We start from the raw sequence: 21,255 nt of genomic DNA, 5'->3' as shown, positions 1-21,255 counted from the left end.
CCACAATGTGTATGTACGCACGGCTGCCAGCCGCCACCAGGACATGCCAGCTGAGCCCAGGGCGGCAGGAGCATGCATCGCCATCTTTGAACTCGAATCCCGTGAGGACCGATACACCACAAATGACACTTTAAGGCCCGGGCCGGCTCTCCCTTCCCCAACAACTGTCACCAGTCTCAACCCACTGTGACACAATGATTAACATTGAATCGAAATGACTGTGCACTGTGGGCCGGGGCAGGGCCAGGAACAGACCAGGGCACCACCGAATGGATCCGGAGCCACCCCGGGACCCGACACGCCACCACAGACCACCAAGCGACTCACTAACTCGGCATGTCGCAGGTGGCATGATGGCACCCACGGTCACACTCGTCGTGGTCGGCCGGGGCCTCGGGGCACTTCTTCATCAACAGGCGGGGAGCCGCATGGTGGTGGTGCCGGCCCTCAACATGGTCGGACTGACTGGCTGGCTCCAACTCGTGTGTGCACCGGGGCTTGGCACTGGCAAATGGAAAGATATCTGCGCGCAGTGCGCACAACCAAACACCCAATCAATGTCTGACACTCACGCCCAGCACCGCTCCCACGTCCCGCCCACCACCGACAACAGTCGCAGTCCACCGAACCAAAAGCCACGCCCGCCCGCCGCCATGTTATGACAAGCGTCATCATTGTGATCAACAAATGCAGCAATTCAACTGCTTTGCTCCAGACCGGCACACATCAACACCGACTCAACCGAAGCACACTGGGACCCACTCAGGAGACCCAGAACAACACTCCACGCCGACTCCGAGTCACTGAGTCAGCACTGGCAGCGTACCGGCAATTACAACATCATGTCATCGATGCGCAGATGCGTGCAGACTGTAGACCCGGCCCTGAAAACCAAGTGCCGATGCTAAGCACCGGAAAGCACCGGCAAAAAGTAAGCACTGCCTAAGGGCAGGGTGCATTGTATACAAGAGGTAGAACATGCCCTGGTGTGTTTGGCATGTGCTGATAGTAAATTACAGTCATTTTCATTTTTCACTATTGCAAGGCTACCTGTCCCCATAGGCTACAACTGGCCGTTTTATTAAAACATCTTATAATCCTAACTGATCCAGGGAACATGGTAGAATGTCGAGTTTAGTATGCCTGAACTCAGAATGATAAAATACATATTTTAGTGAAGTTGATTTTAACATTCTGTGTTTGAAAATACCACTTTTAGAAAGTGGGTATTTTCTTACGTAACCATCCAGCCTACCTCTGCTAGCTTGTACATTGCATGTCTGGTTTGTGAGTGACAGGGGCTGGAGAGGCTCAGGGAGACAGGGTGAGTCAGCACAGGGCTGAATAGACCTATCTGCATATAGAGTGGTGGGAGGAGTAGCACCTGGGCCTGACTAGGACTGTGCCTGCCTTCCACAATGCTGGCTCCACCTCCTGTGGTGTGTCTAAGGACCCTGGCCCATCCCGAAAAAGGAAGAAGGTGTGCACTGACAGAACTGGTTTGAACTAGGTACAGGACCCTCTGCCTTCAGAGGACAACGGATTTTGCAGTATAAATATTTGGGCCCGGACCCCAGGACTTTAAATCACTTCTGGGAAAACAAGATTAACCGTTGCCAAGGAGAAGAACAAAGGAAGCTGCAGGAGTTTGGACTGCCTCTCTGCCAGTGTGCTGTTTGCTGGGTGGCCTGCAGTGGTTTCTTTATTGCCAAGGAAAGGAGAAGGAACTTTTAAGGAACTTTTATCATCTTGCAGAATATTTCTCCAAGGGCTTGAATCTGAGCTTGCCTCCTGCCTGAAGTCTCAGGGATACAAGACTTCACCCCTTCTGCTTGCCTGCATCTGGAACTTGCTGTTCTAGCTGCTACAGAACGAAATTGCAACCCCGACACCGGCGAGCGACGCCGCACTCTGCATCAAAGCCATGAGCGCTGCTCCGTCTTACAACGTAGACCTGGCGCCAGCCGCTGTGCCACATCGACGCCAGCGAGGGACATCGTAACCTGCCATAAGCTGTGAGCGCTGCTCCGACTTGCAACGTAGGTCTGACTCTTGCTGCTGTGCCACATTGACTCCAAAGCCAACATAATCGTGGAGCCGATCCTCGACGTGGGTGGTCAAGAATTCATCGATATCGTGACATCGTATGGAACCATGGGGTTGGCGCCATCATGACGTCATCTCCTCTCCATTAAGGAACAGACGCCCCCCCTACTTTGCGCAAGCATCGAGGACCCGACGCATTGCCTCCCCCGAAGCAAGGAACTGATGCTTCAGTGCCAACTATGCCGCATCTTCCCGACACCGTGAGCAGTCTTTGTTTTCGCTTTTCCAAGGTACTGTTCTTTGTGGGTCTGTTTTGACTCCGATCCCGACCCCGGGCACATTGTGGTCGGCGCAGTACCTTTGGGATTTCTTTGACCTCGACGCTGTGATAAATTCAGTTGGGGTTATCTGTTGCTAAAGACTGTTTTTAAGTGAATTACCTATTTTTGAGCTATTTCTACCATCTTGAAGTATTATTTGTGATTACAGTATTGTGGATTTTTGCCATTTATGGTTTTCTGATAAGTCGATATAAAGAATACTTATTTTTATAAAACTGGTGTGGGTGTCCATCTGTAGTTTTTTCACTGTATTACTGTATGTGTTCACAAATGCTTAACACACTGCATCTGATATAAGCCTGTCTGTTCATGCCAAGCTACCAAGGGTGTGAGCAGGAGTTATCCAGGAGTGTAATCCCCTTTCCCTGACTAGAAGCAAGGGTCCCTATTTGGTCAAAGGTACATACCACTGCCAACTAGAGACCCCCAATTGTAACACCTATGTTTGTGCTTTTATCATTTATTCTTGGAGTACTTTAGGAGATTCTCGTTGTGCTATGTTTCATGTGATTAGTGTTATGTTTCACTTTCTTAAGCTATTCACGGAACAGTTTTGTGGCAACATGACATTAACTGTGGACAGGAAAATAGAGGGAAATCGACAGAAAACTACTGGCAATTTTGAGTGTCCATTGTGAGATCTGTCTTTACGGCAGCATACACGCAAGGATCTACATCACAAATGTTTCAAACTGATATTACTTCACAGAGACAGTGGTTCAAGATATTTTTTAGTCCGCAACTGCTGCCCCTGCATAGACTGGGTGAGATTGAGCTCAGAACTCACTTTTGTCCCAGGTATGGGGGTCAGATTGTGCCATGCAAATGGGCAGGGACACCCACACACACACAGATAGATGGATAGATAGATAGATAGATAGATAGATAGATAGATAGATAGATAGATAGATAGATAGATAGATAGATAGATAGATAGATAGATAGACAGATAGATAGATAGATAGATACATAAATACATAGATGAATAGATAGATAGATAGATAGATAGATAGATAGATAGATAGATAGATAGATAGATAGATAGATAAATGATAGATAGATAGATAGATAGATAGATAGATAGATAGATAGATAGATAGATAGATAGACAGACAGATAGACAGATAGATAGATAGTTAGATAGATAGATATTCAAGTCGCTGCAGTTCAGTGTTCCAGCTGGCTATTTCATTCCCTCACTTGCTGCCCTTCAGCGAGTCCCTATCACCTCTTGTCTCTTTCTGTGGCTCCTTATCCTCCTCTCTTCCTATCTTTTTCTGTCTCTTCCTAATTCTGTCCTTCTGCTTCTCCCTTTCTCTAACGTCCTATCTCTCCATGTCCTTTTCTTTCTGTCTCTCTTTTCCCAGTCTCTATTTTTCTCTCGGTTTCTCTCTCACTCTGTGTTTCTCTCCCCATTTGTCTTTCTCTCTCTCCCTCTCTCCCTCCCTCTTTCCCTCCCTCTTTTCTGTTCTCTTGCTATCTGTATCTGATTGTCTTGGTCATTTCTGACTCTCCCTGTATCTCTTTTCACATCTGTTTCATTCTCTCACTGTCTTTCTTCTCCTCTCTCCGACTTTGTTTTCCTTTGTCGCTCCTGCCTTTCTCTCTGTTCCATCTCTTCCTGTTTGGCTGTTTTCTTCCTTGTTTTGCTCTGTCAACACTGGCCTCTTTCTTTGTCTAACTCCCTGAGTTTGACTTTTCTACCTCTTTTTCTCTCTCTCTGCCTTTATATATCTGGGCATTGCCGTCCATGCCTTCCACTTTGTCTCCTCAACTTCTCTCTCTTCCCCTCCCTATCTTTCTCTATCCTTCTCTTGCTATTTCTTTCTTTCCCAGTGTCTCTTTTCACGTCTGCCCTCTCTCCCCGTTTTCCTGTCCTGGGTTGTCCTTAACTCCTTAACTGCTGAGGCTTGTCCACGCTAGTGCTGAGCTCTTTTTTTGTTATTTGGAGTATTCATGCTTACACCTTCATAACTTTTTACCACATAAAATATGCACACTATTTTTTTTTTTCATTTTTCCAACATTCTGGGAATTCTAAACGTACCTAGGATTTAAAAAATTCCCCAAATTGTCAAAATATGCTTAATGTCTGGGGAAAATTGGACAAAAGTGCTGTGCAAAAAAAGTGTATAGGTTTTTCCTAAAAATCCAATGAATGAAAGGTTTGCTCTGCTAAATTCACCACCCTCCCGGCTGTCGGGAACAAGCAGAGCTGTGTCAAGAAAACGTTATTTTCACACAGTTGTGGCATTTGTCTCAGAGGTAGTCCATGCTTCCTATTTTTTTGTGATTTTAACCTACTTGCAGTGTGGGGTGGAAACAGGTGTGCAACCCATGCAGGATCCCAAACAGCTATATATTTCTGAAAAGTAAACACAATTTTGAATTCAGTAAGGGTCATTTGTGTAGATCCCTGAATATTTTCCCAAAGAAACTAATGCTCAAATTAAAAAAACATAATGAAAATGAGTACGAAAAAATAGCCTTTGAGGATAAGGCTTTCATGAGATTTTTTGTCAAAATGTCCAATTTACAAAAGCACTACATTGTTTAATACATCCGACCATTCTGGTCACAAGAGTTAATGGGTTTTAAAAAAACACACAAAGCCTAGAGCTGATAAGTGAGCTGTAGCTTATATGGATTTTTAATAGTGTAACAACCATGCAGCAATGCATATGATAAAATCTAATTAATGAAAAATGAGTATGAAGGAAACCTTAGTATTTCCGAAAACTGCATAAGGTACTTACCTTAGGAACAGTGGTTATTTTGCACCCTCGAATCTGAGGTTATCCATAGTAATATGTAATTCAGAGGGTACTTTTCAAATGCAGAGAAATCCAATTAGTAATAACAAATGTTCTACTATTCTGGGTTTGCATGTCTCCCAATAAAATTGATACTCTATCTCTGGACATGTGCCTAGCGCCTGTGACACAATATACCCCACAATGTGACCATGAGACATCACATTTCACACAGAAAAATCAGGTTTTTCCACAGTATGAGCAGCTGGATAATGTGGGCTCTAACGAAGCCACCACCTGGAGTAAACTAGACACCCAGGGTGGTCTGGCTTGTGTGGATCCTGCTACATTTTCTTACCTACAGTGCCTTTCAAACATGAAACACTGCAAAAGGAACATCTTCCTCACATTTCTGTGAGATAAAGTTCTTGGAGCTGTGGGGATCCACACATATCCTACCACTCATCTTTCCCACACTTATCCTGATAAAAAACATTAAGCCACTTGTCTTGGTGGGCCCAGTGTGGGCCCAGACCCTCAACAGGAAAGGCTCCAAAATGCAACATGGACAGATTGTATTTTACTACTCAAAACCTAGGCTCACCCGCCGCCCAGGAAAACATAGTAAACTAAGACATTTTTGAAAACTCGATAATATTCAAGGGTTGTGTGACATAAGTGGATCACATTACAATTTCTTAACCAGAAGCAAGCCTTGCAAACCTCATTAGCTACAAACATGCATTTTCATTTTCATTCCATTTCTGCAAGAGAAAGTTCTGGAATCTGCAGTGATTCGCAAATTTCCTGTCACCCAGCATTCCCACACATCTCCTAAAAAGAATATTATCCAACCTATTTGGTTGGGCCTACTGCCCGCAATAAGAAAGGCCCCAAAACACAACATGGAAAAATCAATTTTTTCCACTCGAAACTGATGCTTGTTTTGCAAAGCAGATAGATGTAAATGGGGGACAGTGATCACCCGCAAATTGGGAAATCTACCAAATGCAGACATATCTGAAAGCTAAACACTAAGGGGAGTCTAGGGTGGTGTGACTTAAGCAAACCTCACATCATTTTCCTACCCAGAAGCCCTTGTGAGCCTCAAACATTGGCTACAAACACTCATTTTCCTTATATTTCTGTGAGGGAATGATCCAAAGTCTGTGGAAATCCACAAATTTCGTTCCACCCAGTGTTTCCCCTTGTCGTCCGATAAACCCGGGTTACCACTTGTGTGTATGGGCCTAGTGACAGTGATATGAAAGACCCCAAAACTCATCAAGGGCAGATCAGTGTTTATCCTCTCAAAACCAATGCGTTTTTGCATTGTGGGTAGCACTGGCTTTTTGGCTTGGGATTGCTCGCCAACCAGAAAAATATTTTTTAAACTAGACACTCAGGGGATTCCAGGGTGGTGTGCCTTGTTCGGATCCAACACTTTTTTGTTATCCACAATAGCCTGCATTTTTCAAACTTTGCCTAAATTCACACATTTTCTTTGCATTTCTGTAATAGGAACTTCCAGAATTTGCAGGTATCTACCAAATTCATTCAGGGTTGCTTCACTTATCTAGATAAAAATCCTACCTTACTTCTGTGGCTGAGCCTATTGACAAGAACGGATGAAACCATAAACAATGGGAGTGCCATTGTTACAACAATGTGAAATGCTAGAGGCTTCCAGTCGCAGACTTCAGCAGTATGCCAGGTGTTAAGACAGGTAAAAATCAAACAGTGTATGCACTGCATATATTGAGATATACCAAACGGATAACCTTGTAACATGAAGGCAGAGTGGTTTGTAAATGTCACCAGAACTCCTAGATGGCAATACCGGAACTTGTTACTCAAGTTACCCAATATGTATTTTTTATGTTACAAATATATGTATTATTTTGATGTACATAACAACTATGCATTTTATTTCAAACACAGGTTTGTTTAAAGCAGTCGGTCAAATATTTCGTAATCTTGTTTGATTGCCGGATGTTATAAGAAGAGAAACATTTTTAAATGTATAACTAATAATACAGAGCCTCACAGAGAACAAACTTTTCTTTCTTAAATATCACATTCTAACTAACAAAGATCAGGGACTGTTGAAGCTGCTGTCAGAAAAGCAGAGGTACGAATGGACCCTGAATTTAACTGGAATCTTAAGTTTTCCTAGATAGTCTGTTGAATAAACAAAACACAGTGGGTATGCTTAATCATTATTGAAGCTACTATCTTCAAGGCAGAGCAAATAATGTGCCCTGATTGCAATTAGAATATTTGGATTTTGCTTTGACAAATAGACTGCTAATTAAAGAAACAATGAGCATTGGCTGATTGCAATTTGTATGTTCTGGTTTTAATTTATATTTTATGAAGTGGTAATTAAGGAATGGAAATGATAAAGCTCTGCAAAAGCTTCAATTATGATGATACGGTGATATGATGATATCAATTATGATGATACGTTTAAGAAATATGAAAAGCACTTTACCAATCTATATAAAATCTGGTATATATGTGTATAGATATTGATAAAGATAGGTATGTTCTATAGTTGGTGATAGTGGCTCTGTAACTATAATTAGGTTTTGGTGCCATTAGGCAAATCTGCACAAAACGATTTAAAAATAAGGTAGCATCCAATTTGGGTACAGCAATGCAAATTTCATGCAGAAGTATCAGGATGAGGTGAAGATGATCAAAAAACGCGAATTTCTCATTTTAACTGCCATATAATTATTTGCTCTCATTCACAGAAAAAATGGCTGAATGTAAATATACCAAACGTAGAATAAAATTTAAATTATACTCAAGGAATTGCTTTTGCTTACTTTGGAGTAAACCATTCAGTGGGTATCAAGAAATTAGTATTACAAAAAGTATTGGGTGAATTTGAAATTTTTGAAAAGTTATAGTATATGAACTGTTAATCTGCAAATAGAATGCGACCACAGGTTCTTGGACTACCTGTAAACTGACATTAAAATTTTTTTTGAATTTGATTCAGAAATGGAGCTTTTTCCCAATCATCCATTGTCGATTTGCGGACCCAAAGCCTCTGAGTGGTTAACTACAATATAAAAAAATGTGTTGCAGTCACAAATACAGGATATGGGTCTTTATCATTGCGTACTACGAAATAAAACATAAAGAAGCCATATTGACGCACAGGTGGAATGCCTTGAACCTCTGGCTCACTTAGACAGGCTCCTAAGGGACCCCCCTTACTAAAAGAAGTAGATTTTTCCCAGGTTTCCTGATCCCCACAGCATGGCTAGCAGACTCGAAAGCAGGTTCTGGCTTCCTAGAGACTCTAAGGGCTTGATTATGAGTTTGACGGATATGATACTCCGTCACAAACGTGACAGATATCCTGTCCGTTTTATTATGAGTTCCATTATGTTCCATTGGACATAATAAAACTTATAATATGGCGGACGGGATAACTGTCACGTTTGTGATCGAGTATCCTATCCACCAAACTCATAATCAGGCCCTAAGTGTTCTCTAGCCTTCATTAGGAACTACAAACCTTCCCACAAATGATAAAAGCAGTGTGATGAATTTGGAGGATTGCCTATATATAAGCCACACCCTTCACCTAATCCACTTAAGGTGGCACATCCCTGCTGCACAGAAACTAAGAAAATAGTTCCTATTGCAAAAAAAATAATAAATCAAAAACAAAATTGGAACCAAAGTAGGTAGCTAACTACTGGTGAAGCACCCATCCGATATTTCTGGAAAATATCTCTGACAATAGTGTCATTATAATGCTACACAAGAATAAGTATACTAATACCTCTTACAGGACTACCAAACTGCACTCAGGCAAAAGTGCAGCACAGGCAAAGCCACTATTCAAATGGTACGTGATGCATTCATATCACAGACAATGAAAACCCTTTTCTCCTAATTCTCCTTGATCTTTCAGTGGCTCTCAACACCATTGACTACCAAGCCCTACTTGTCAACATTTGTACCAGAATGTGCTTAAAATTATGCATTTTGTGGTGGTCCAAGTCACAGCTAATGAAAAGAGTCCAGCTCATCCAGATGTCCATCTCCAGATTCAGTGCTTTTCAAGGGACCAGCTGAGGTGCAATCCTCTGGTATAAGGCTTTTGTCATTTTACAGCTTGGCATGGATGACACTAGCAAATCTTATCCTTAAAGAATTTGCTGTAGAAATGGCAAAATGTTTTGTTCCTTTCTAGCTTGTTTTGGATGTCACTGTGCTAACGTTATGCTTAAACAATTTGCTATAAACACACATTAGAGGTGAGCAGATTCAGAGTGTTGCTGGTTTTGTAAGGTGCTTTATATAGGAGCTACTTTCCTCCTAAACTTGGGAACTACGCAGAGTTCTCTGCTTCCTTTTTTGCATATACATATATTTACAATATACATATAATTGCAAACCACCGGGTAGTTCTAGTTAGGTCAGCGTTTTCATAGAAAATGCCATTTCTATTTTGCTAATAATGTTGGTGCTTTTTCACAACCGTGCTCTTTTTATCTAGTATGTGCATGGAAAGTTTTGCGCTGATCCGTCAAGCGGGGCTGAGAAAAAAGAGGGCAGGGATACCATAACGCAAAATTCCTATGCATTTTTCATTTACTTTTTTGAACAGCATTACCACAAAAACTGCGAAACTGAATTGCATCAAATGTGGCAGGAAATTGCATCCTAGTCCAGAAAGCATGCTTTTTGTGATTTGGTGTAAATCTATTCGGTAGGTTTCGAAAAATGAAGGATAAACATATTTGCATATCTGGGCAGTTGGGTTTAGGGGACTATTGCAAATGTCCAAATAACCCAGGTTCAGAAAATAGAGCTTTGTGAGTGGCCTAGGGACTTTTTTTCCCCCAAGGGCTAACTCGCTCTTATGGGAGTAAGGCTCCAACACTTTTGCTATGCACTGCTTGTAACCTCATATATTACATCGCTCATTACATGCTCTATGACACCATGAATAATATCACTGCCCTATTTGAAATGACATCATTGATGACAGCACTGTGCATGGTGGGGGTGTGTGTTATAGTTACTTTAGGGTACAAGTTATCGTTACTTGAGATAACTATAACTGGCGAATTTCACTGTTTTGTTCATATAAAACAATTTTTTAAATGACATATATATTGACATATATATATGTATATATATATATATATATATATATATATATATATATATATATATATATATATATATATACACATGCACGCACCCACACACACACACACACACACATACACACGCACTCACACACAGACACACACACATGCCTAGTGAGCATCTGTTCTTTTGTATACAGTTCAGATCTTAATCTAACCTGACTCGAGTGTTTTCAGTTTTAAAAGTAATGGCTAAAAGTAGATACAATCCAATGTGTTTAATTACATTTACACAGGACTGTGATGAAAACTGGTCTGGAGGCGGTAAAAATGGCCCTTCGAGGATTTTTGGACAATGCAGCTGAGGATCTTGAGAAGACTCTAGAGAACCTGAAGCAGGGCCAGTTTACTCACACAAGAAACCAACCAAAGGGTGTGACACAAATCATTAATTACACCACTGTTGCTCTGTTGCCAGTTCTATCGTCTTTCTTTGAGCACATTGGACAGCACCAGTTTGGAGAAGATTTGATATGTATGTATTCAAATAAAAAAAAACTTACATTCATTGAATTGAGAAATTGTTTTAATAATAAACAGTATTTCAGCATAACCAGATGTAAGTTGTACTATGCTTTTACACTGCATGTATTGCAATGCAACCATAGAGTAGAGTGCATGATCCTGTTCTTGATCCAGATGTTTTTTCTATTTGGAATATATTTTTCATTTTCATGACAGAAATATGTTAGAGCTGTAAGCACACTGGATTGAGAAGAAGTCATAAGGAGAGACTGTTAATGTGATTTAATCAGCTCAAGCTGTATATCTTTGTCTTTGTTTAAAGGGGTTTATAAAGATTCCAGACTGAAATTTGAATATATATTTCTGAGCTGCTTATGTCAATTACCATGTATTTTTATGGCATTCTCTTTTATGGTAGTGGCATTGTCTTGGGGATTGGTGGCCACAGTTTTAATATAGGCTGGATAAAATAAAGGCAAATTAAATATCTGCCCACCCAGCATCCTCCACATTACAGTAAAGCAGGGGTGGAGAGGCGGAAAAGATCAGCAAAGTACCACTGACTGCATACTGCAAGCCTCCTGCCACTCCAACCCTTGTTATCTCACTGTATTCTGCCAGTAGAGCCAGAATGGGCAAGTAGCAAAAGGGTGCTGGAGGGCCCTTAAAGGTTGTATCTGGTAGGGACCCTTGTTTAACCTTTTCTGGTGTCAGTGAATTCCAGAGACCAATGGAAGTTGCATTGACACCTGACACATGCTGGGTGATGAGTGGGCTCTGAAATTAACATCTCCATTTTGCACAGCCATGTCTAGTCAAAGAGCAACCGTAGGGACAAGCCAGGCATGTTGGTTTATAGATTGGTTAATAATTCTTATTTGAGGTTCACACATACAAGTGTTTTGGGTATTTGCTACTAGTTCAAGCTCCACTAACCAGATTTACCACTAAAGTGGAGTCACTACATATATAGCAGTACTTAAAAGGGTAATTATTAAATCAAAATATGATACTAGTAAAGTCCACATACTACATTTTATGTAGTGTATTACTAGTTCAGTATCAGTACATCCACACTACATCTACACAATACCTAATAGTAAACCTAACCTTAACACTGCCCCTTAATCCAAATTAAATTTAATTGCTTCAGTAACCTTAAGGTAACCTTAAAGTTAATCTTAACTTTATCCCTACATTACTTGAAACTTACTTCCATTGTATAATCAACCCGCTATCGTACACCCAAAGCTAACCTAACCAAACCATAAATTAGATTAAATATTTTAAAGCAAATCCAATTAAATTATATTAAATAAGCCATAACCTTAACATATCCCTAGTATTAACAAACCCTAATACTAACAATAAACCTAAATACAATTAAATTTAATTGCATTCATACTTTGCATTAGACTTACTTGAGTTCTGACCATAATGCTTACTATAATTTAAATTAACTTAAAATGTGTTAAATTAGGAACTTTAACAAAACCATAATGTTAACTCTTAGGGCTTGGTTTAGATCTTGGTGAACCAGTTACTCCATTACAACTGTGACAGATCCTGTCTGCTGTAATCTAAATCCCATTATATTCTATGGGATTTATATTTTGGCAGACGGGATCTGCATCACCGTTGTGATGGAGTATCCCATTCACCGAGATCTAAAGTAGGCCCTTAGCCTAAATTATTTTAAATTTTAAAGAATGAGTAACCTTGATCTAACCCTAATGCTAACACTTCCTCCAACCTTAAATTCAATGACAATAAATGGAATAGGTAATTTTTACATAATCCTAATGCTAAACCTAATCCTAAATATGATTACTTTAAGTTAGACAACATATGGGACGTCACTTAACATTAATCCAAAGTTGTAAATAAACCTTATTCCCTGCTAATGCATCCTCATTAGAAACATTCACTGTAGGTGTTATTTGGATGTAGTGCTTTCAATGTAGTGGAATCTTGTTGTAGTGGATACAAAATAGTTAGACACACAAGTGTTTGGTGTGTTTGTGGTCAAATGTCCATGCGAAAGACTTTGCTGCTTTAAAAAGTAGCATCAGGAGAAATATTCAATTATCCAGTATTAGGGGTGTCTTTCATAGATTCTCATGCCTGAATCATTCCCCGTCGTCGGAATGGGAGTACCCGGTATATAAATAAAGTAATGTCCCATAGACATATAGCTAAATAGGCCTAAAGCCTCACATTAGTAACCTATCCCTGTCCTTTTGTAGAAAGGACCAATCTCTAGAAAAGAGCCAATCAGCTGTCACCTCCCTCTAGAACCCTCCTGGAAGGAGCCTCAGCCCCTCAGATTTTCTACCACAAGTTGTGCTAAGGGAGTCTCCCCTGAGCTCTGCTCAGTTTTTTCTTCCCAACTGGTTTCCAGTGTTCTAGGATATTTTATCTGATTGCTGATATCACCATGGCTAAAACACCAAAAAAGGGTCTGTTTAGATCCTGTGCTTCATGTGGAAAAAAGAGGCTGCATATTGATGACCAGCATAAAGATTGCCTGTATTGCCTGTATCCAGACCATTCTGCCAAAGACTGTAAGGTATGTCACACCTTTTCCACTAAAACCCTCAAAATCGTCAGGGACGTCTATTCATTTGGCTCCAGAGGCTGAAAGACAGGGACCACCTAGAATCTTCTGAGGAAAGTGAAGGTTCTTCAGTCTCTTCAAAATCTTCTCTAAAGAGACCAAGGGTGGCTTCCCCTAGCCCTACGGCTCCTCCTCAAAAGAAGACGTCAAAGAAGTCTTCAGAGGCTCTCCCCAAGGCAACTTCTGCGAAGGTTTCCTCTCAGGAAGTTCACATCTTCAAAAAGCCTGTTTCTACACCGTAGACGACGGTATTGTTGACGACGGCTTCATCGTCGAGGAGAGCTATGTCTACGGCATCGATGACGACAGTTTCTATGTCGACGGCATCGTCGTCATTGTCTTCGATGACGACCCCATCGTCGACGGCAGGTAAGACTGTGTCGTCGATGATAACCATCAAGAAAGCACCATCGACGTCGAAGAACCCGTCGACGTTGGAGTCGCCGTCGACAGCATCGTCGACGACCTCGACGACGAAGTCACCATCGTCGACGTCGGCACCGTCGACAGCATCGTCGACGACCTCGATGACGAAGTCACCATCGTCGACGTCGGCACCGTCGACAAAGGTTTCGTCGTCGAGGATACCGTAGACCAGGACACCGTCGACGACGTCTTCAGTGATGTCTCCACCGTCGACGATGACCTCGTCAATGATGACTCCTCTGGCTAAGACACCCGTGGACACTCCACCATCGACGACCAAACCGTCGACGGGCTCGTTGACGATGATAGATTCTGGACCACAAACCACATGTGTACGCCTGAAAATCACAAAGAAATATCTGACACAGGCTTTAACATCGCCAAGCAGAGTCCAACCACTACCTCCAGCATGTCTTCTTCAGGAGGAGGATTCAGGTGAAGGAGACATGTTTCAGATGGCGACAAGCCCTTCGGAGCTTCATGTTAAATGTGAGTTTGGATGAAGAAGAAGATCAGGAGGAGGAATATCATCCGCCACCTCCTCCTATGGTTTGCCTTCCAGCCTCTTTAGTTTCCGACTTACGGTACCTTATACAGGACTATAAACAGAGGTTTCCAGAGTCTCCTGCTCCTCCACCTCCCACAGTATCTCCTTCACCAAGACCTCGGCCTCCACCTTTGAGTATACAGCCGGAAAGGTTTGATCTATCACATCCTCCTACTACTGATGAGGAAGAGGAAGAGGCAGAACAGCAGGAAGAGGGAGTACTGCAAGATACTCCGTCTATCCACGATGACTGGGATGACTATGTTATTCCCTCTCCAGCGCCTCCAGTGCCTGCGCCTGCAGATTCACCACCAGCCGACATTGGAGGGTTCCATAATGTAGTTGAGGGGGCCGCTCAACGTTTCAAAATACCAATGGTCTCTCAAGAGCAAGACTGCTTCTTACATGACTTTAAGGAGCCTCTCAAGAAATCAGTAAGATCAATTCCCATTATTGATTACCTGTGGGAGAAGGGTGTTAAAGTCATGCAGAACCCGTCCTCGGTACTCCGGTAGTACCTCGTTTGGATAAAAAGTATAGGGCACCTGATACTGTACCGGCCTGTTTGGTAGGACATCCCATACCAGATTCGGTTGTTACACAGGCGGCCCAGCAGAGCTCAAGGAATCCTTCTGCCCCGTTATCAGCACCTCCGGATAAGGAAGGCAGGAGGTTAGACAACATTGGGAAGCGTTTCTCTTCAATGTCTGCAGTGACAGTGAAGGCAGCCAATGCAAAAACCAGTCCTTTCGTAGTTCCAGAGGTAGAGGACAGTCCTCTTAAGGAGGGAACTACCAATACCGGTCTTCATATTCTTCAGGCAAGAGTCGATACCAGTACCAGCAGCGCCAGCAACATAGCCAACAATCTTCTTATGGCAAGTCGTCCTTTCGTGGTAAAGGCGAGCGAAAAGACAACGGACGTAGACAATGACCCTTCTCTTCAGCCAGCCCCAGATTCATTTCCATCATCAAAAATTGGAGGAAAGATTTCACATTTCTTAAAAAATTTAAAGAAGATTACCACGGACCGTTGGGTTCTACAATTAGTCCAATTCGGCCATTCTTTAGAATTCATACACATTCCTCCCCAAACTCCTCCCCGCCCTATGTTTCACAAAAATCTATGGCTGCTTCTCCGATAACTCTCTCTTATGATCCAGAAAGGGGCGATAGAGAAAGTCCCTCTGTCCCAACGGGGAAAGGGATTTTATTCTCGCTTCTTTTCAATTCGAAAAAAGAGAAAAAATGGAGACCAATTTTGGACCCCAGGGCCCTAAACAAATTCCTGAAGAAGCAGTCATTTTGCATGGTAACGATCCAGGAGGTCTTACAACTCTTGGAAAGGGAAGATTACATGATGTCCCTGGACCTTCACTTATTTCCATATCCCGATTCACAGAAATCACAAAAAATATTCAAGGTTTGCGGTGGCAGGCAGACACTTTCAATTTCGCGTCCTGCCCTTCGGGCTCAAGTCTGCACCTCGCATCTTTACAAAGTGTCTCTCCCCAGTAGCTGCATATCTCAGGCAGCACCATCATCAAGTCTTTCCATTTCTGATAGATACATCTGCCGTGTGGATTCCTCACCTTGTGAATATCCCCTTGCGTCAGCAACATTCGGAAATTCTTTTTGTAGCTTCGCGCCGACGAAAAAAAGCACGTCCAGATCTTCCAGTGCCTGTCTGCGGCTTTTCAATCATTTAGGACTCGCGCTCAATCGGAAGAAATCAGTCCTTCTACCTTCTCAGCGCATCAACTTCCTAGGTGCAACCCTCGACACACGACTGAGGAAAGCCTTCCCATCTCAAAAGAGAAAGACAAAGCTTTTACAACTGGCTACTCTCGTGGCTTCAAAGAGGACCTTAACGGTCCGCCTTTTCAAATCCTTACTAGGAATGATGTCATCATGTATTCTCTTGATACCTCACTGCCGTCTACGGATGTGCCCTCTCCAGGAGGCACTCTCAAAACAATGTATCCAATGCACAGGGTTGTTCGACGATCTCATAAAAGTAACTTCTCAAATGGTCAAGACCCTGCAATGGTGGATGTCAGTACGGAATCTTTCTTAGGGCTTACCATTCCTGCTTCCGGCTGCACCGCATATCATAACTGATGCCTCCTTGGAAGGTTGGGAAGCTTTTCTTCAAGCGCTACAGATAAGCGGAAAGTAGTCCCCTTAGAAAAAGGCCTCCATATCAATCTCCTGGAACTGCGGGCGGTCTTCCTCGCCATTCAAGCCTTTCTTCCAAGAATCAAAAATTCACTTGTGCTCGTCCGTACGGACAACACTACGACGATGCACTACCTCAACAAACAGGGATGGACTTGTTCTCTGACACTCTCTCACGAGTCGCAGAAAATCTGAAACTGGTTAATTGGACACACTATATCTCTTCGGGCGGAGTACATCCCAGGCATGGACAATGTACCCGCCGATTCATTAAGCAGACAGAGGACAACGTCTCACGAATGGGAACTGGATCTAGGAATCCTCAACCAAATCTTCTTGCGATGGGGCACTCCTCAGATCGACCTGTTTGCCACAAGATCCAACACCAAATGCCCACACTTTGCAAGTTGGCATCCCCACAAAGGGACCCTAGGGAATGCATTTTCGATCGCATCGTGCAACGTCTTTGCATACGCCTTTCCACCATTTCCTATGATTCCCAGGGTCCTCAGAAAGTTGAAAGGGGAGCCTTGTACACTCATTCTGGTAGCCCCAACTTGCCCACGCCAACATTGGTTCACGGAGCTCCACCGCCTATCTCTGGAGCCGCCGATCTGCTTGAAACAGTTCCCGTCTCTTCTCACGATGAGCAACCAACAAGTCCAACATCCGAATCTAGCCTCACTCAAATTAGCGGCTTGGCTCCTGAGCTCAGTGAACTTCAGAATTTGAATATTCCGCCAGACTGTAGAGCCATCCTAGCTCGAGCACGGGCTGATAGCACCAACAAAACATACTCTTTAAAATGGAAGAGATTTTGCATCTGGTGTAAGGCTCAATGTATACATCCTTTCTCTTCCTCTCCGGAACAAATATTGCCTTATCTTCTCCATCTGGCGAACTCAGGCCTTGCTCATGCTTCCATCAGGGGGTCCACTTGGCGGCGATATCTCGTTACAGAAGATCTCATACTGGCCCTTCTCTTTGGTCTCACAGATTGATCGAACAGTTTTTAAATGGACTCCACAGAACGTTCCCCCTGTGAGAATGTTGCCACCTACCTGGCATCTCAACACAGTCCTTAACCAGCTCATGAAGCATCCCTTTGAGCCAGTTCACAGGGCTGACCTGAAATAACTTTCTTGGAAGACAGCCCTCCTACTTGCACTCACCTCCGCAAGACGAGTGAGCGAGCTCCAAGCTTTCTCAATACAGGAACCGTTCCTGCAATTCAAGCAGGATAGAGTAATTTACAGACAAATCCTAAATTTATTCCAAAAGTCCCGTCGGACTTCCATCTCAACGAACCTGTGGTCTTATGCTCTTTCTTCCTGAATCCTACTATGGCAGCAGAAAGGTCGTTACACTCTCTGGATGTTAAGCGCTGCCTAAAATGTTATAGTGAAAAGACAAAAACCTTCAGGAAGTCTCATCAGCTACTCGTGGCTTACAGTACGCCTAGGAGAGGTCTTCCACTCACCAAACAAAGTATTTCTTGCTGGATTTCTGCAGATATTCAATTTTGTCATGAACAAGCAGGGCAACCCCTACAATCTAAAGTGAGAGCCCACTCTACCAGGGCAATATCTACATCCATGGCACTTTTTGCACGAGTGCCGGTTATAGACATTTGTAGAGCCGCGACATGGAAGTCGCCACATACCTTCACTAGGCATTACTGCATGGATACAGAACTCATGAAGGATGCTGCGGTGGGACAAGCAGTACTTCGTCATCTGTTTCAGTAGAGGTGAGCCTTTCTTTTCAACCCTCCTTCCTTCTCATGTATGCACATTTCTCTATTGTATAATTTGGTGGTATTTCTTGCTTGCGAATGCATGTTTCTATTAGTCGTTTGATATGTTGTTATCTAATGACTTGTATATCCTATACCATCCGAAATGTGCTTTGTTCATTGCTTGCTACTCTGATTCAGGCATGTTAATCTATAAAAGTAACCCCTATTACTGGATAATAAATGCGTTACTTACCTGTAACTGCAGTTATCCAGTATTGGTGTCTTTCATAGATTCACATGCAACCCTCCCGCCTCCCGTGGAAGGGCTCACCTACTTCTCTCAATAATACGCCTACTAAGCTTTGTGCGTACGAAAATCTGAGGTACTGTGGGTCCTTCCAGGAGGGTTCTAGAGGGAGGTGACAGCTCATTGGCTCTTTTCTAGAGTTTGGTCTTTTCTACAAAAGGACAGGGATAGGTTACTAATGTGAGGCCTTTAGGCCTATTTATCTATATGTCTATGGGACATTACTTTATTTATATACCGGGGACTACCATTCTGACGACGGGGAATGATTCAGGCATGTGAATCTATGAAAGACACCAATAACTGCAGTTGCAGGTAAGTAACGCATTTCTTCACTCTTTGTGGCTCAACTGTCTCTAAAATTGTGTAATTTACATCTTATTTCAAAAGTATATTTTTATCACAGTTAGAAATATATTTTTACGTCAGCCACAACCACAAGCATCGAATAGACATTCTTTTTTCTGGGCCAAGCTGAATGACCTCACCTAAATATGAGTGAACCTGTTCGTGAATGTCCTGCTTGGAATGGGCACTTAGGAGTGTAAGGAAGACCAGTCACGCTGATACCCAGACTAGATTTAAGAGATAATATTCTCCTGGTGTCCATCTCAAACCCGTTAAGAATAATGGGTTTAACTTTGCAATATCTCAGAGTAGCAGCTGGCTCTGCAAACTGCTAAGCCTTATCCAACTGTGCACATTTGATAGCAGTATTTCTGTTTGAACTGTTGAAAATATCTGATGCACAACATAAGCATTTGTATTATGTTTTCACCATACATTGCATCATATTAATTTACATGTGAATGGCTGTCCTCATTTCCCTTCAATGAAATGTTTAAATCTACTTGTGCCCAGTTTTCCTTAATTGCTTTTCTCATAGGGCCCGATTACGATTTTGGTTGATGAGCCTCTGACTGCTCGTCAGCCGTTCACCGATAGATATCTCAGGTTTACAGTCCAACCGCTGAATAATAATGTCGGTGGTCGGAGTGTAAAACGGCCGGTCAGACTGACTTGCTTCTGACCGGCTCAAGGTGCCCGTAGGTCTGTCAGAGGCTGCACATAATCCCGTTAGGAAACCGTTTACACCGTTGGGATTATGATATCTGTTTCAGACAAGCTTACCCTGTTGTGCTTTGCGACATGGAAAGCCTGTCAGAAAGCAACCTGGAGGGCCCCTAGCAGGGCCCCCATCCCTCATCTGCCTCTGGTTAGGGGCATGGTGTCCCCTGCAAATCCCTGTACCTTGAGGTGCCTGCCACAAAAAGTGTAAGGATTCACAGAAACTCCTATTTCTCTATGGGAGCTTGTGATGTGGCCATTTTCCGACCGTAGCTCAAGCTTCCATAAAGACCGTGCGCGGTTGCATCATAATAGGGGGTGCGGAACCGCCAAACTATGTTGGGTCAGTTCTCATACCAAGATGGCCTAACATCGTAATAGGCCCCTTAATGTTTTGTGGAAATTAGAAAATATATTTTCCTATTTAAAACTTTGATTTGGCCCTACATTGACGGTTTTTAATGCTTTTGCTTCTTGTGTTATTGAATCCTTGTTGCAAAATGTTTCTATCAGAATACGTCTTGGGCTCAGCCCGTGTTACCAAAGAGTTCAAAATAAGAGCCAGGTGTGTGAAGATTGGTTTTGCAAAAAGTAGTTGGAAATTCTATTCCACCTTTTTGATTATCCAATTTGATTTTTCAAAATGGCCTATTTACTAATAGTCAGTTCACAAAATCACCATTCGTAGGAGGTCACAATCTGACTTTCCTCATCAATATTCCTGAGGTAGGTTGCAAATTGTAACTCACTATGATTGGTGGCCATCACAGGGATGGTGGCCTGCTGGGGTCAGCATGCCGGAATGTCTGTGATCAATTTTCAAAGATATCCTTTTTTTAATGCAACCCATTTTCCGTAAAGGAAATAGGACTGTGTTTAAAAACATACTTTATTTAAAAAGCTTGTTTAAGAGTAGGAAGGGGTTGTGTGGACCACAGCAAAGTCACCAATAAACTTTGTTTTGCTTTCACAAAGGGAAATGGGTGCCAAAGGATTTCCAAACAAGTTGCAAATGGGGTTACCTCTGACTTCGAGGAGTCGGTAACCTATCAATGGTTTGCAGCTGAATATCTGGTATCAGACTACTGATACATACCATTGCAACTTGCAATTTGAAGAGGACTCTCTAAACATGCCCCTTTCAACTGCAATTGTTTATTCCTTTCTGAATCTATTTTGCAATTCCGAACTTGTTTCCAAATCGCAAAATTGGTTAAGTACATCTGTAAGAGCCACTTAGTGGTCACAAACCCTGTAACTTATTGAAATGCAGGCTTTGCAACAAATGTAAATGTAAATGTAAATGTAGTTGAGCTTATATAGCGCACAGCTACCCGCAGTGGGTGTCCCGGCGCTTGCTTAGGGAACCCTTCCTGGTATTCCCCTGTGAGATAGCAGGGTATCCACAAGGTGAAAGTCAGGCATCCCGCCGCGAGGGGCCGTTGTGGAGATTAAGCAAGCTATTGCCCAGAGTCGCAGAGTGTGAACCCGTGAGTCGAGGAGGCACCGGGGCGAGAATTATCGAGTCCGTGGAATTTTTAGCCCAAGACCTGCCGAGGCGGGGAACTGAACCCTGGTCCAGGACCG

At 42.7% G+C, this 21,255-nt stretch overlaps 1 protein-coding gene across 1 annotated transcript in view; it reads left to right on the top strand.

Annotated features, from left to right (window-relative positions):
* Positions 1-21,255, top strand: part of RYR2 (ryanodine receptor 2) — a 3,071,198-nt gene that overhangs the window by 1,824,645 nt on the left and 1,225,298 nt on the right. Inside the window, exon 61 of the mRNA XM_078648003.1 lies at positions 10,560-10,798. Coding sequence (XP_078504129.1) covers positions 10,560-10,798 — 239 coding nt within the window. The remainder of the gene's footprint in view (positions 1-10,559; positions 10,799-21,255) is intronic.

This window comes from Lissotriton helveticus, chromosome 6 (assembly GCF_964261635.1).
Source record: "Lissotriton helveticus chromosome 6, aLisHel1.1, whole genome shotgun sequence".
Classification (NCBI taxonomy): domain Eukaryota; kingdom Metazoa; phylum Chordata; class Amphibia; order Caudata; family Salamandridae; genus Lissotriton; species Lissotriton helveticus.
This window is presented reverse-complemented; position numbering and strand designations above follow the sequence as displayed.